The 17,241-nt window shown below is 39.5% G+C and overlaps 2 protein-coding genes across 5 annotated transcripts; one reads left to right on the forward strand and one right to left on the reverse strand.

Moving 5' to 3' along the window:
- Window positions 1-1,634: 1,634 nt before the first annotated feature.
- Window positions 1,635-8,575, reverse strand: LOC121299076 (ceroid-lipofuscinosis neuronal protein 6-like). 4 transcript variants are annotated; one of them, XM_041226590.1, is made up of 8 exons: window positions 8,503-8,575; window positions 6,499-6,676; window positions 5,340-5,457; window positions 4,883-4,981; window positions 4,393-4,581; window positions 4,014-4,069; window positions 3,510-3,632; window positions 1,635-2,831 (listed from the first exon to the last, which is right to left on the reverse strand). In XM_041226590.1, exons 2-8 carry the CDS (start codon window positions 6,561-6,563, stop codon window positions 2,561-2,563), a joined length of 921 nt encoding a protein of 306 aa, XP_041082524.1. In that variant the 5' UTR covers window positions 6,564-6,676; window positions 8,503-8,575; the 3' UTR covers window positions 1,635-2,560. The 4 variants fall into 4 exon arrangements, with proteins under 4 accessions (XP_041082524.1, XP_041082525.1, XP_041082522.1 ...); XM_041226591.1 differs by lacking the exon at window positions 8,503-8,575 and adding an exon at window positions 7,903-8,477; XM_041226588.1 differs by lacking the exon at window positions 8,503-8,575 and adding an exon at window positions 6,849-8,477.
- A 52-nt stretch (window positions 8,576-8,627) lies between these two features.
- On the forward strand, window positions 8,628-14,224 carry LOC121299075 (protein fem-1 homolog B). Its single transcript, XM_041226586.1, has 2 exons — window positions 8,628-9,376; window positions 10,098-14,224. Exons 1-2 carry the CDS (start codon window positions 9,045-9,047, stop codon window positions 11,731-11,733), a joined length of 1,968 nt encoding a protein of 655 aa, XP_041082520.1. The 5' UTR covers window positions 8,628-9,044; the 3' UTR covers window positions 11,734-14,224.
- Window positions 14,225-17,241: the final 3,017 nt, after the last annotated feature.

Here is a 17,241-nt window from a genome sequence, read left to right on the forward strand (position 1 = left end):
CAGATGCATCATGACACCTGTCAGAATATTACCCTGTGATGTCATACAAAGGGACAAAGTTCCAGCACTGTATATAGACTGTTACCAAGCTGTGTGGTAGTTTCACAATAAAACACACCTTGATGTGTCTTATTGGGGTTTCAAATGGCCCAGTAATCATTGGTATTATGAGAAAACAAAAGCTTGTAGAGATCCTAATCTTATTCAGGCAACAATAAAAATAAAAAATAGTAATAATGAAGAGCAGTAATGAAAAAATGACACCACTTTTATGTTGTATTGGGGGGTTTTGGTGTAATTTTTTTTTTTTTTTTTTTTTTAATAGTCACATGCAAACATTTCATCAAGTCAGACTGGCAACACAATCCCACTTCACAGGATCCAGACTACACAACAAAATCAGCACCTCACTTTGAACAAATCAACAAACAGGAGAGCTGGCACTGCATCTATTAAGACCTACAGTTCAAACAATAAAACATATTAGTACAAGCAATATCAAACTTGAAATCAGCAATGGACTGGTTTCACCATGTTAACCAGGATCAGTGAAACCAGCTCGGACTGGTTTCACCATGTTAACCCGGATCAGTGAAACCAGCTCTAAGTGTAAGATGTACTTTTAATTTACTTTTGATTAGGGGTGGATTGCATATGGTGTCTTCCAGGAAGAGTGTTTTATTTGATTTTATTCTTATTATTTTATGAAGCACTTGATGTATGGGAATGAGGAACCCACAACAAAAATAAACAGCATTATCTTTAATATTAAAAGCAAAACCAATGCTATAGTTTCTGTGTGCTAGACAATTAAGACAACAGCACATGCTAACTAAATAAATACATTTTTAAATAACTGGACAGGGGGTGAAACTTAGAGACATTGTCACGCTAAAATAAGCAACATCATGCATAGCAATAAGGTACAGCGAGGGAGTCAAGTCATCAAAAAGTCATGCCTTCGTTTCTAATTTTTAAAAATTAATGAATGAAGAAGCTAGCCAAGCCTACATGTATAAACGAGTCTGTAGTAAAGAATTTTTTCAGCTTTTCTTTTCTTTTAACCTGACCAGCACATCCACAGTGAGAGATCACCCAAACGATCCAGTAACAGAACATGCAGCAGGAGCCCGGGCGGGAGAGGGTGCCACTGAAAGGGGGCAGGGCCTCTGCAAAGCTACGCAACAATTCCCAGGGACGGTGTGGAGAGATTACACTGTGTAACACAATTTTTGTTCCTGGGTAGTAAGTGTTATTTCCTAATTGCTTATGCCTCAAAAGTATCGAAAATGGCTATTATTCCCCACAAACTTTGCTTTTGTGACCAGGACAGTGATATTTCAAAATATCACTATTTCCAATGGGAAAACGGGCAAATGTGTGTCTTTTCGTTCACATAAAGTCAGAAAAAAACAACATATGAATCCAAATTAACATGTATTTATACTAAAGTAATACAAAAATGACTACAAAAGATTTAGAAGTGAGTAGTTTTTTGATATTTACGATTATACTGTATTTACACACATTTGCCCGTTTTCCCATTGGAAATAGTGATATTTTGAAATATCACTGTCCTGGTCACAAAAGCAAAGTTTGTGGGGAATAATAGCCATTTTCTATACTTTGAGGCATAAGCAATTAGGAAATAACACTTACTACCCAGGAACAAAAAAAAAAAAAAAAAAATTGTTACACAGTGTTATTTGTCCTATATGTTCCTGTTCCTGTGCGCCGTGCCAGCGCATGAGGGACATCAGCAAGGAGAATGGCACGCTAAAGAATATCAAATGGCACTACAGTACATGAAAATACTTTACCGAAGTAAAACACCATGTTTGTTTTTGCTTGACCCACGTTAAATGTTTAATGCATTAGTCGACCGGTTAGACTTCTGGGCAAACACCCCTTCGTCAAAAACCAGGCATTGTTGGCCTGCCAGTTTGTTTACAAAGCTTCCTTCCTCCTTGAAGCAATCTGGCTGCACTGTCACATTGTGAATTAAACTGCCACGCAATTAACATTGTAGGCTCAAGCAGGAAATATATAACATATCCAGGAGGACCCATGGGGAAACTGCTGTTTGTTTTGACTAATGAAGGCAGACAAAATATCTTTCAGTTTTAGTTTACGTAATATTCTAAATGAGCATATGGACACTGCTGCTTTTTAACTACTGAATTCTAGGGCATAGCTTCTGTCTTTCTTCACATCGACACCTGTGTTGTAAATAGCCAGTGATGCTGAAGTTGAATGTACAGCCACTAAAGCATATTTAAAAAATTGCACTTATTCAGTCTGTCCTAGAAAAAAGCTCCTCTAGACAGCATGGCTCCTGGAGTTTACAATAATTGCATATTTAATACAGTGCAGGCTTACCAGGGAGTGGGTTGCTAGTCATCAGCTAGTTAAACTATCTCTTGCTAGAATTGCTGATCCAAAAAAGTACAGTCCTTGGCACAGCCTGAGAATACTTTTGCACAGAAGGAAATAATGTACTGGGTTGTGAGCAAAATATCCAGTCTGCTGTACTGGAGAACAGAGGCCACTGCTCGTGGTTCTAATGCTGGTCCTTCACGTGTAAAGTATAAAAAGCCCACGGCTCGGGGACGTATATAACCCCCGGGTATTTTTTTCTCAAGATCTTGTCGTTCCACAAACAAGCCACCCAGACTGTGATGAGTGCGAGGGTGATGCAGAAGGTGTAGAAAAGAAAGAGCCCATTGCTGTCCAGGACGAAGCCTTTGCGCTTCTGGTGCATTATAATAGCCATCATCGCGAAGAACGTGAAAATGTACAGGATGAAAATCTGACCCTCCGTTACAAGGTACCTGGAAAACAAGGCAAGCAGATCACAGTGAGCTACATCCACAATATGTGAAATAACCACTTGCAACCACTTGTGCAACGTCATTTCTAGCACAACCAATGAGATGCCAGAAGTCGTGCAAAAAAGTAGGTCATCGTTTATCATTCATGAGCAAAAGTCTGGTACCCTCACATTCCACAGTGCAGGGTGGTAGAGAAAAGCAATAGCTGGAACCCGTTTTAAAAGTCAAGAAGTTCTATCATTTTTATTTCATGATATGATGCCAATATCTCAAAGGCTGTTGTGTTGATTACTATACAGTATACTGCTGTGATATATGCCAGACATTAAGTCAGACTTTCTGCTGTAATCCCCCCCCATCCCCTATAATCCGCAGACACAGAAAAGATCAATTTGAAAACATTAAGCTTTTTTTAAAAGACACGTAAATGAATCTACAGTAAAGCAAACTGCTTACAATGAATTATTCATTGCATGTATGATCAGTTTTAGCCATGGCATGGTTCAGGAGACAGATTGAGGGCTCCCTCCTACTAAAGGTATAACCAGTGTGAGCTTTCACATTTTATAAGTGTTTCTTCATGTCTCCATCCTCCCCTCTATTACCTCTAGGGGGCAGCAAGCTCCCCTCCCAGACAGGGAGCGTTACAGTGCCCCCCCCACAACTAGATTTACTCACCAGTAATAGAGGCCACTTGGTCCCACAAGAAGCCATGCAGACAAAGGCATTGCTTTCCCTTCCTTAGCGTGAGTGAAGCACCCAGTGAAGTACAGGAATAGTATCAAGAAAAACGGAATGTACCTGCCGTAGAAAAAGCTCCTGTTAAACTGGGTAGCACTCATTTTATAAGGGAACGTTGAGCATTAAAGAGACCGTTTATAATGAGAACAATCATACTGATCATACTGAGAATTCCCAAAACATTTTAATGAACAGAAACAGCCATGTTAAGAAATAAGCCATGGTAATGTCTAATGGGAAAAATTAAGCAAAAAAATACATTTAACATTTTGGCAAAAACATCTTTGTATTATAATAATCAGAAGATAGATGCACACCATGCACCTCAGAAAGCCCTACTCTGGCCTTGGCTGAAGTCCCAGATCCCTGATGCGTTTCTCTGTTTCAGCTTCACAAGAACTTGGCTCTTCCTAATTGAAGGTCGTCTTTGGTTTTACTTACCACATTGAGTGGCCTAAACTTTCATCGTAGTAATAGAGCAGCTCAAATGAGTCAATCTGCAAAGAAAACACAGGCAGATAGATATTCTAAATACTCTGCTAAAACAAGGCTTTAAAGTGAGATTTTTTTCTATACAGTAATATGCACTAAATGAGTTTGCAGTAAGCGTCCAGGTGGCAGCTTGACTCCTGAGTGGAGACTGAGCCCATCACCTTGAACCCAGCGGCAGATACAAGCAAGGCAAAGAGAAACTGAAATCCTAAAGGGAGGAATCTGAGACAGACTTACACATCACACACTGTTATCACTGTTATCGGACGCTGCCATGTAGAAAAGCCGCATGGCATCTGGAGCAGCTGGGTGTCTTAGCAGGGCTTACCAGCGTCTCTGGCTTAAGGTTTTTGATGATGGGATTTTCTCTGACGGACAGATGTAGCTGGTATCCACTCAGAATCAAACGATGATTGACAGAATCCCCCACCAGATGAATGCTAGCTCCCATCACAAACATTATTATGCAGACATAGACCGCCGACCTCGGCAGCGTTTTCGGAGATCTTTCGATAAGCTGGGATTTGAAGAGATAAAAAAACAAACACAATCACTACTTCAATGAACAGTCCTTTATTACTCACAAAGATTACCTCTTCAAACGTTTCAGGAATGTAAACAGTCGCAAACAAAAATCTTTAATTATGAATAACTTAATTACATTAGTTTTTTTTATAAAAGGTGGTAAATTATCTGACATGCATATGTGAAACTGAGTTTTAACACTACAACTTCAAATGTGGGTGCATGCAGTCAAGAGTTTACAGAGCAAGAGTATCTCATTCTAAATTGTTTTGGATTTTCAGGGTACCAGTTACCTTGAGCAGAAGAAAAGGGGTGATGACGTTGTAAGTCATATGAAAGTAATCGCCAGCACTGGGCTTGTTCAATGGGAACCACTCCAGCGGCAGAATGATCTGAAAATATCCCCACAAATGAAACACAAGTAAGATAAAGCAGCTGTGGAGTACAAGTAAGATACTGACATGCCAAGTACAGGATCAACAGCTTTAAACACTAACCCTGCTCCCAAAAAAACCATGGCACCAGATCTGTCCTGCATCACTGAACGTAACACATATTCTGCAAAGGGCTTCCCAGGCTGCTTTGCAAACACACTGGGCTAGATCTGTTGAGCTTTAAAGGGCACTGAATAATGCCAGCAGTACCTCCAGTGCTGTATGCATGTGGTAGAATGCAAACACTGCATTGGAGCACAGTCTTTGTTACAGAAAGCAGCGTTGTACTGGGCTTGTCCAGCCTGTCCACACTCACCATTACGATTGGGCGCCCAAAGTCCAGCAGCCAGTTCTGCACAGTGAAGTAAAACCACAGGTCCAGGTGGAACTGGGGCTTCTTACTGGATGACTCTGACTCACGTGACCCGTGTCTGCTGAAAAAAAAAAAAAGAATCCCTTTTCACAAGCAGTTTGAAGACAAGATTTGAACTGATTAGACTGGCAGCCTGAAAACCGCCCTTCCTCTCCAGAGATGTGCGTACAAATACACCACTCATGAAGTAAGAGAAGGCCGGTCTTACTTTCTATATGAAGAGACCTATGCCAAAACAAAAATAGAAACATAAAGTGAGTTTTGTTTAAATAAAGAGGTTATTGAGGACACCACCTCTTGTTTTCCTCAGACAGTCATGTGACAGCGTGCCTGGAGCAGCAGCAGTGATATTCTAATGGCATGTTTCCTGGCAATGTATCCTGTAGGGTATTCATATTAATGCAGTGCATCTCTCTCCTGTTGATAAGAGCCCTTCAGTTTCAGCACTGATTTCAACTGAGATACCAAGTCAGTGTTCAGCTGTGGCTGGGCTTGTGAAATGAGGGCTGTGGTGATGGCAGCTGTTTTGCATTAGAAATATGAACATTGGAGGGAGCAGCTCGGACTGATTATCAAGTACTTGGAGAAAATATAACAACGGATTTTGCTCTATTACTCAGTCCCATGTACTGTATGGCAATGACCACCATCAGCCCAAAATGTTTAATATGATCTTTGTGAGAAACCCACGCAATGTTGTATAGGAATCCTTCAAACACATGAACAGTATTCTGTGGAAAACGGAACGATATCGAAGTCAGTTTAAGAGAAGGCATGTCAATTATTAATATGTTTGAATAATTTAAATTATGAAAGAGGCCAAGTCACTTTTCTTTGTTAGTGCGCCGCAGGGAATGCTAAAGTAAAATAATACCCTACGATATAGGCATTCATTTCCCGCTCTTCATTCAACATTTGTCAATTAAAAGCTGTTTCCTTAATAAATGTATGTTTCTGTATTACTTTAAACAGACACGTGGTCCCGCACTGCAGTAGGGGAAGACCCTCTCTTCCTAACTTCAAGACTTTTCTGTTGCTGTGCTTACGGAACGCTGTGTCGGCGTGTTTGCATTGTGAGTAATGGTAGTTCATTTTGTCAAACCTTTGGTGAAAAACAGATCGTTGCAACATCACGGGGTTTTGCCGTTTCCGCATAGTGGCTTGCATCTCCCCGCTTGAAGAATAAATATTATCTCGTGACTGTTAACTTCTGCAGAAGTGCACCCCCCTCCACAACTCGTCAGCACCAGACAGGCTCAGCAAGATCACTTCTCTCGATCCTGAAAAAACACACACAAAGCAATTTACCAGGACCCACGTAGTGTACTGTAGTTAGTATACTGTGGTAACAGCGTGCAGTTAATTGGTGAGCCCCTCCGCTTCCACTCCACTCGCCGTGTTTACAAAGTGTAGCTGCTATTCTGACCCAAGATATAACATAGATTTACTCACTCGGTTATAGCGCTGTAACATTAGAAGCAGTTTCGCTTACACCTCAATATGCTTTTAAATAAATGTCTTGGATACGCGATCCTCTGCCTTTCTGTAAGATTAACCCCGGCGATGCTGCAATGTGAGAGGTCTCAGCGATGCCTGGGTCCGCCGCATTGCCCTGCCTGTAGTGTAGTGCGTGTTTGTCCACTGAAAAAATAAATCGACAGATTTCCCGCAACCCAGTTTTTAAGGATTATCTCGAGAGTTTATCTCTGCAAATTGTGCAGCGGGTCCGTGAAATGATGCACGGGAAAACAGCAAGATAAATAAATAATGTGTCGCAATAAAGGCATGACCGTAAAAGTAACTCCATTCATTGTATTAACAATCCTGAAATATTGATATGTGCCCGCTTTTAAAAGAAAAGGCCTGACGTGTGGCACATTATAAAGCAATGTTACAGATTAAACCGTGGTTTGTCCCTGACGTAAATTCTAATCTTCTTTGTTGTACTATGCTAGGAAAATGATCCAGGACGGATACATCCAGATGAGAATAATAATATAACTGGGAATGCGGGCTAGATAGTTATTAAAAAAAAAAAAGTCACAAATATAAGATTTAGAATTTCTGAACATTACTGCTCAAAATACTAATTTCTCTACACAGATGTACACCTGTAAGGTAACTGTATACTATTATTTCAATACACAGATGTACACCTGTAAGGTAACTGTATACTATTGTGTGTTGTGTTGGTTTTGTTTCATGGGATGCACAGTGCATACATTTCCAAGTATCATTGCGAGTGTACCTCAGGAATAATCTGTGGGACACACGTCGTCCCCGCCTTTTAAAAGGTTATTAATCAAAGCTTTTACACGCTTATCACAGAATGAGCCCTGACTGGCCGAGCTAAGGCTACATTTTGTGGAGTATTTTTTAACGGGGTATGTTACATACTCTGGCAGTGATGACTTCCCGTTAGCGCTATTTACGTAATTTGATGTAATACGTTTTTAAAAATTATAACAAACCTCTTAACAATTATTTTTTTTACTGAATACTTTACCGTCCTCAATTGCTGCTTGCTTGCTTTATAGAGTAAATTAAAATAAATGAAAAGGGTAAATCCATATGCACCAGTTGCCGCATAATAATTAATATTATACTTTTCTATACTTTTTACTTTCTAAAAGTATTGTTTCTGGCATATCACTCGCTGTGTTTATCTTCCCAGTGTTGCCCATTTCTCGCTATACATTATGCCCAAGTTTCTTCTATCTTTTATGTTATTTTGAGAGACAATGTTTCTGCCCTAAATCCAATAACATTGGCTTCAGAAGAAAGCATGTTGCTAGATAGGGTCGGAAGAGGTCGTGCTGAAAAAATAAACTGAATAAAGTTACCACACTAAACGTGTGAAGAAACGTTTGCACCGGATCATTACAGTCTACGTTTAATGATCCTTTAAATGCGACGACGATGGAAACGTGAGTGTAGGCCTACTGAAAATCTGTATTTTTACAAACATTATATCGTTAACCAAAAAGGCCACTTATCGTAAACTGATGAATAAAGCCACCGATCGTGCTGAAAACAAAATAAACATTATAGGCATGTTAAATACACCCTGCAAACATTCACTTCCAAATAAATTAATACTAATTACACAACATATTTCAGCAACGGTGGCTACTTCCGTCTCGCTACCCAGCAGCATTGTGTGTAACGTTAACAAAGACACTAATCCGGACACATTTGTCGACACTCAGTTTTCTGATCGGAAGACCTTTTAGTTGGAATGCAAACGGGTCCTGTAGTTCATCCTGTGTGAAATGCACACAGGCAGCATTTATTCAGAAACCGAGTGATGAAAAACACTGTAAAATACTCAAAATATGGACTGGGTATTCTGCAGTAAAGGGTTGAGAATTGTAACTTTACCTGTGTACGAAGCGAAATGTCGGGTTGTTTACTTCAACCTGCCTGGAATATATTGTCAGTTCTAAACTGTTTTGGAAAGTAAAACTAAAATAAGATGAGTTGGTAAACAACAGACGTGTTTATTTATTATTGTTATTATTTTTTATCTCTGTATATTTTTTTTTTATCATTTTATTTGGGTGGTGACTTATTAGCCAGCGCAATGTTTCGCTTCAAAGAAAAAACAATGTGTTTCGTGTGAATCGTGAGTCTTGTTTTGTAATTTTAATGGGAGGCCGGTCGTTGAACGGCGAAGCTTCTGGGCGATTTGTGCGAAACAAGACAATTAAGAAGCAGCCAGGGCGGGAGTGGATGGATTCGTTGGCCGGGTACGTGTACAAAGCGGCGAGCGAAGGGCGAGTGCTGACTTTAGCTGCCCTGCTGCTCAATCACTGTGAAGGGGAGACACGGTATCTGCTCAGCTATGTGACCGAGCACGGGGGTCAGCGGTCCACGCCGCTCATCATTGCGGCGAGAAACGGGCATGCAAAGGTTGTTCGCTTGCTGCTGGAACATTACCGGGTCGAGACAGAGCAAACCGGTACTGTGAGATTTGACGGGTAAGTTGGAGCCTTGCTGTTCCTGTCTTCCTGCACTGTATTCAGCGAGTTAAATATTACAGCGTTTGTTGATTTACTGTACAGCACACGCCATTGTACACTATGGTGTCTAGATAGCTTTAAAAAAGAAATCGGCCAAGACAAAATACTGTACACTAAATTGTTTGCAACGAGCTACACACAGTGCATAACTTGTATAATTGCATAAGTTGTTCACATACCAATTCCCCGCAAACATAATAAGGAAACTATACACACAATACAAAAGTATATATTTTTTATTGATGTTGGACTGTTAAGAGTCATATACTGCACTTTTAAAACTTTTTATTTTGGTATTAGTTTGCTTAAATGTTTGATGGGATTGATCTGAAGTTTCAGTAAGAGGACTTTGCTCAGTCTTACACTATATGTACTGAGCTTTCAATTTATCAAAAATTTACTTCCAGGCAACTGAATGCCATTTCACCTGTCTTCACCTGCATCTTTATTCTGCTAAATTCCCCTGATATTTAAATTGTATATGCTTGCTGTACTGTATACTCAATATACATTGAGATTGTTAGTGACTATACATGTCATATGTACAAAGGTGGGTATCTGCTGAGTGTTATTAAAAAGTGGTGTCAAGGTCAGTAACAGCCTTGTTTAAGATGGGCCAGCTTTGGGAAGAAATCTTACATAATCTCTACAATGTAATCTACGTGTTTTGACATTGCAGATACGTTATTGATGGGGCCACTGCACTGTGGTGTGCAGCAGGCGCTGGACATTTCGAGGTTGTCCGTTTGCTGGTCACTCAACGTGCAAATGTGAACCACACCACTGTGACCAACTCCACGCCTCTGCGGGCAGCCTGCTTCGACGGCAGACTGGATATTGTTAAGTACCTGGTGGAGAACCACGCAAACATCAACATTGCCAACAAGTATGACAACACCTGCCTTATGATCGCATCCTACAAGGGCCACACGGACGTGGTGAAGTACCTGCTTGAGCAGAAAGCCGACCCCAATGCGAAAGCCCACTGCGGAGCGACTGCCTTGCATTTCGCAGCAGAGGCCGGCCACCTGGAGATAGTGAAGGAGCTGGTCAGATGGAAAGCTGCTATGGTGGTCAATGGTCATGGAATGACCCCCTTCAAAGTGGCGGCTGAAAGCTGCAAAGCTGATGTGGTTGAACTTCTTCTGTCTCACGTGGACTGCGACCGGAAAAGCCGCATCGAAGCTTTAGAGCTACTGGGGGCCTCTTTCGCCAATGACCGAGAAAACTATGACTTTCTGAAAACGTATCACTATTTGTACCTGGCAATGCTGGAGCGATATAGAGATCCCGGCAACGTTATAGAGAAAGAAGTCCTTCCTCCAATAGAAGCCTATGGCAATCGCACTGAGTGCAGGACTCTGCGCGATCTAGAGGCATTGAGGCAGGATCGGGATGCCCTTCATATGGAAGGATTGATAGTCCGTGAGCGGATTTTGGGAGCAGACAACATTGATGTTTCTCATCCTATTATTTACAGGGGAGCTGTGTATGCAGACAACATGGAGTTTGATAAGTGCATCAAGTTATGGCTTCATGCACTGGAGCTCAGACAGAAGGGCAGCAAGAATACTCACAAAGACCTGCTCCGGTTCGCCCAGGTCTTCTCCCAAATGATCCATTTGAATGAGCCGGTGAAAGCGAAGGATATAGAGAACGTGTTGAAATGCAGCGTGGTGGAGATCGAGAGAGAAATGTCGCGAATGAAAATAATTCAGGAAAGCGATATCCACGCGGCCACGGACAACTACGAGTCCAACGTTTTCACCTTCCTCTATCTCGTCTGCATCTCCACCAAAACTCAGTGCAACGAAGAGGAGCGCGCTCGAGTCAATAAGCAGATCTACAACTTGATTCAGCTGGATCCCCGGTCCAAGGAAGGGTCCACGTTGCTGCACCTCGCCATTAACCCCAATACGCCTGTAGATGATTTCCACACCAATGACGTGTGTAGTTTTCCCAACGCCCTGGTCACCAAGCTGCTGATCAGCTGTGGCGCGCAAGTGAACGCCGTGGATAACGAGGGGAACAGCCCTCTTCACATCATCGTGCAATACAACAGACCCATTAGCGATTTCCTGACCTTGCATGCCATTATCATCAGCTTGGTGGAGGCAGGGGCTCACACAGACATGACCAACAAACAGAAAAAGACCCCCCTGGATAAAAGTACTACTGGGGTGTCTGAGATCCTACTCAAAACTCAAATGAAGATGAGCCTTAAGTGCCTGGCAGCCAGAGCTGTGCGGCAGCATGAAATCAATTACAAAAACCAGATTCCTAAAACTCTGGAAGAATTTGTAGAGTTTCATTAAAGGTTCAGATCTTTTATTGTTTGTAACAACGGTGCTGGGGAAAATAAGAGTTGAATAAAAAAGAAAACATTAAAAAGGATACAGTGCCGTAGGTTTTTTTTTTTTTTAATATTTGAACTTCAACTAAGGTTGACATTAACAGATTTGTTGCAGACTTTAAACCAGAAGACATTTTCAGTTCTAGAAAGTGGCTCTCCTGATTTTAAAATATTATATATTTATTATTTTGGTTTTACTTTTATGTTGCAGGATAGGACTGTGGAAATCTAGGTTTGTGTTTTTTTTTTTTTTTTTTTCCCAGATTCCATGCAAGAGCATAGAGTTGAACTCATTAATATTTTTAATGATAGTTTTCCTTTAGTTGAACTGCTTCCTCGGGTGATATTGGAGACTAGTTTCTCATTCTACTCTATCATCTGTATTTAGGTATAATGTGTAAAGCGGTATAGTGTAAAATCACTTCTTAGTGTGGTGGGGCATATTTATTTTAAAGTTTGACAAAATTCATTTTAAAAATAAAAACAGGCATATTGAAATAAGAAACATCCGTTTGGCTAATTACACAGCAACAACCTTTTGATAATGTATGTAATATACAAATATATTGTGCATACACAAATTGTCTATAAAAAAAAAAGCATGACTTGCTATATACAGAAACATTTTATTTTGTAAAGATCAGAACCAGATTATTTTTAGTTCAGCAAGCAGTTTCATCAGTTCAGTAGCGGTTTAAAGTTGAGCACAGTCTGTTCATGCAAATACTGGTGCTGCAAGCCATACTGACATTGGTCTGGTATGGAGATGCATGCTAAGATCCTTTTTATTGGGGTTTAATGTAGTTGGGCACTAAAGAATAATAGCCTTGGAGGTAACATTATGCCTGAGATTTCTGAGTGTAAGCTTAAAACTCTGTCCACTCTGCTTTTTAGTGTATTTCTTTACGCATGGGTAAAAAGGACTTTGAAATGAAATAGGAATTATTTATGATCTGTGCAGCAGTACAGAGTTATTTTGTTTTTTAACAATAGAGACAACCCATTCTATATTCTGGAGTTTATGCTTTTGAAATCAACATGTTGTATTGCCCAAACCTGGGCTATGAGTCTGTAAAATAGTGGAACTGTTCTCCCAGGCACCCTTTGTTAAGATACTAAAGAAATACGTATAGAACACAAAGCCACTTGTGTAGCAGAGGGAGTCACCATGCTGCTTCCCTTGTTGAGTTCTGATCCTGTGTGAATGCTCTTTTTATAGAATGCATGCTAATGCCTAGAATGTTTTGAGTGTTTTTCAGTGTTTTTTTCCCCAGTGCATTTGTTACCACACTGTGACCTGGGCATGTCTGCACAAAAGTCAAATGCTAGCATGTGGTCAATACAGTAACAGAATGATGTTTTAATAGATGCACACTCACAGAGAATTGTGTTAGACAGTGTTTTTGTGGTATGAAAATGCAGCCAGTAAAGCAGCCTGTGCCTTCATGTGTATCGTGTGGGTTCTGTGCCAATCATGTGTCCGTAATTTGCCATAATACACAGTCCAGTACCAGACAGTATCTTCCTTTGATAACAGAAATGCTGCAGCTGAATGACTGGTTGATTTGAAATACTTTTTAAAATTCTTATCTGTAACAGCAAAGTAATTTACAATGCAGGTGTGTGACAAAGAAAGTAGTTTTATTGATTACAGTAGGTAAAAACAGTACATGCAGTGAATTCATTCCAGGCGCCTGCATTGAGTACACCAGTTTGTGTGTTTTTTTAATGTACTGCTATAGGGAACAGCACTGAGGGAGCCTTAAGGTGGGATTTATATTCAATAATAGGAAAAACAATCCACCCATATTGCCATTGACTGTTTACCCATGAGTGGCTGCATGTCTTCCCACATGCATCACTTTATATATGCAACAGGTATGATATGAATGAGGAAACATACAATGGCTTTGTGTAACTGGAGATGTATAGTGGTGAATTTACAAGAAGGCAAAACACATCAACATATTCAATAACGCTCCACATTACATCAGGTTGACTTTCATACAGAAACACGTGCCTATACGCACTCGCTCTTTTCCTTACTGTTTCGGTGTGATGCTTTTATTTTTTTTAAATTTGCAATAGCAAATGATACCTGAATGCAAAAAAAGACTGAATTGTGTGTGGAAAAATTAAACTAAGTACCCTTTTGAATTGTTTTTATCTGTATTCTCTCATGATTACTGTACTCTTAATTTTTTTAGTGTTTCTGCACACATGCCTGTCTGACAGGCAGAGGGCATTGTATTTTTACCCTGTTCATTGCAGTATTTTCCAATGAAAACGTCTGCGTGTTTTGAAGCTATTTCTAAGCCTATAATTATTAAAATCTCAGATAGTTTGTAACCTTAATATCTGATTACAGAATGTGGAAAAAACCCTTATAAAAGTTTGCTGTAGTGAAAGCATAGTAAGATGTAGGTAAGCATTGTAAAGAATAGCGAGGTATGGTAAAGCACATTAATAAACCAGAGTAAAAAATGGTAAATGCATAGCATAACCATGAAGAAGCATGAGAGAACTGCAAAAATACTGTGGGAAACTTTTATACGGGTGGAAAAGTATTTTATTTTCATAATGGATGTATTTTGTGCTGAATAAAACACCAGTATGATTTTAATTGAAGATGTTTTGCTTCTAAACCTTTGTGACTTTTTTTATTTTAATGACATTTTAACTGCTGTAGCATTCGACATTATTTTCCATTATTGTAGCAGGCTAGAACCACAAATGAAGGGTTGACATTGTACAGTCATTTCAAATGTCGTATGTGGTGGCAACATTTAGAAACTGGGCTGAAACTTTTCCAACTTTGATCTTTGTATTTATTTATTTTACACATAACAGATGCTGATGTGCCCAAAGCCACAGCAATGCTGGCCTCATGTTGGATATTGTTATGTTGTAAAATTGTACAAAACAAGAATCATGGCACAAGTAAAGAGACTGGATTTTATTCTGATTCATTAACATATATACACAAATTGTTGACAACAGTTGATAACCATGGCAGGTTTTCCTTCAGTTTGCTGTGAGTACAGTAAAGTAATTACATTTTTCAATTTTAATGCACACTACTTCTGTAAAATGGCATTCTGTACTGTGTGTATTGCGTGCTGTCATATGCCACATACAGAAGTATAGACAAATATAAATGTGCATTGCAGTCCATAAATGATGGATGTTCATTTTCTGGTTACCAGTGGCTTGCATTACAAATAAAACAGCTGTAACTAAGCCACTTAATCTTAGCAAACCTGCCCAGGAAGAACATGCTATTAGAAACACTGACTAAAAGCAGCTGGGACATTTAAAACTAATGGAGTGTCTTATAGTGAAAAAACCTCACACTTTTTACATTGTGTCAGATATCAATCAAATAAAAAATGTGATTTATATAAACCTGGCAAAACTGCTCAACAGAATCCTATTCATGAAATTGGAGTACTTTAATCACAATTTGCATTCCTTTGCTAGGTCAGTGTAATTTCCATTGCTGGAGCACAAAACTTTTTATGAATCAAATGTTTTAGGAAGGAGTACAAACATGATTAAGATGCTGGCACTGTAGTTTGGAAGTGCCTATATATATATATATATATATATATATATATATATATATATATATATATATATATATATAATATATAAAAAAAAACAAAAAAGTACCAAATTTCACCGGAAATAAGCTGTTACTTCAGCTACCACCACATGCAACCATGTGTTGCACTTTGGAAATGGAGATTACCAAGCAGTTTGTTACAAGTTACGAATTATATCTGAGCTGAGTGTTGCTAAAACAAAAAAAAAAACGATGTCTGTACTATGGCTGCAGGGCAATGCCACGATCCGTCTCTGCTGAATACACCGAGATACATGACTAGGAAAGGAATGGGAGGCTATTTACAAATTTCAAGTTTTTACAAGACAAAGTGCATTATAGAATAATGTTTCTGTGATTTGAGAACCATTCAAAAGAATACTTGTAACATATTATACTTAGTACAGTATAAAGTTTTGTGAAATAGAAACAGGAATCGTATTAAAGCAGGGAAAACACTTTAAAAAATCTTTTGAAGAAGGATTAGAAGAAACCTGAGTAATTCATAGCAGACAAGTCACTTGTATGACTGAAGCTCAGTTAGCTGGTTAATCAAAATAATCGTGACCCTTTCTAATTCTTTACTCTTGTATACCATGCTGCTGCGTTTCCAGCTGCACCATGAGATCAGGCTGGGAAAGCAGATCGAATGGAGGCTCACACCAGTACCGTCTGCATTCAACAATTCGGAGGTAATAGTGTTTGGCACTGCAATGGGACGTTACACAAAGACTAAAGATACTTTAACATGGTCTTCCCTTGCCTGTTTCTGGTAACTGCTTGCTTTTTCAACATCAGTCAAAAATAAAATAAAAATTCCAGCATATCACCAAAACGATACTGATTTCTGCCTGCTTGATCTAGGACTGATCTCAAACCAGTCCTCGTGACAGATGGAAACAGCTTAGGAAACAAATTACATCTTTCTTTATGGTGACCACTTCTCATTCATAAATCAGCACACTTGTTAGGGAATGCTTTTCACTGTGACTGATTCTCAAAGGGTGCCAGCAGCCAAGCAGATTAATGTTGGAGGTGATCTCCTTTTTTTGTTTTTTATTCAGGTTCCCCTTCTTTTACATGAGACAACATGCACACTTGGTAAGCGTGTTGTTTGTTTTAAACAGCAGTACCAAGAATGAAAAGGCAGAATGAAAACACTGGCTTCTAAATGTACAATTGTCACGGTACAAGTAGCTCCCCCTTTTTTTTTACAAAACAAAAAGAATCAGAAAAGAAGTAATAAATAAATCATCTTGAAAGAAAAAAGAAAGCAGCAAACCAAAGTTTTAAAGACAGACATTATCATGCAGATTTACTCTCCTCCAAAACTGATGGAGTCATTTGAAAATCTGCCCAGGGATTTGTATCACCCACCGAGCTGGTGTGCAGCTTCTGCAGTGGCCAGTTGAGGGATTTGTTAACAAACCAAAACTCAATCTGGAGTAACGCTTTTAAACTTGTACACCTTTCAGTTTAGATGAACTACTACCACTGATTTCTCAGCCAACACCCCTGCCATTAAACTGCTACGGCACCAGCCATAGATGGCTTCAAGCTATTTTTTGCTTGGTTTATTTTTTTACTTTGCAGGATGGTCATAGTTTTACCTGATCACCCCAGTAGGAGGCGATGTGGTGTTAAGTTTTAAAGACAAAGAGATATAATATAAACTGAAGCCATTCCTCTTCAGGGCCAGTTTCCTTGTGAAACAGGATTCCTGTTTGGTAAAGGCCTTGTCTTCGTGTGGGACGGAGAGCGATGCTAGTGCTGTCAGCGTCGCCGACTCTCACGTGGCGATCCGGATTTCAATTTAAATAAAGCATGGTAGTCCTTAACGTAACATTGCTTTTTCATTGCCATAAA

Source organism: Polyodon spathula, chromosome 24 (genome assembly GCF_017654505.1).
Source record: "Polyodon spathula isolate WHYD16114869_AA chromosome 24, ASM1765450v1, whole genome shotgun sequence".
NCBI classification, from domain to species: Eukaryota; Metazoa; Chordata; class Actinopteri; order Acipenseriformes; family Polyodontidae; genus Polyodon; species Polyodon spathula.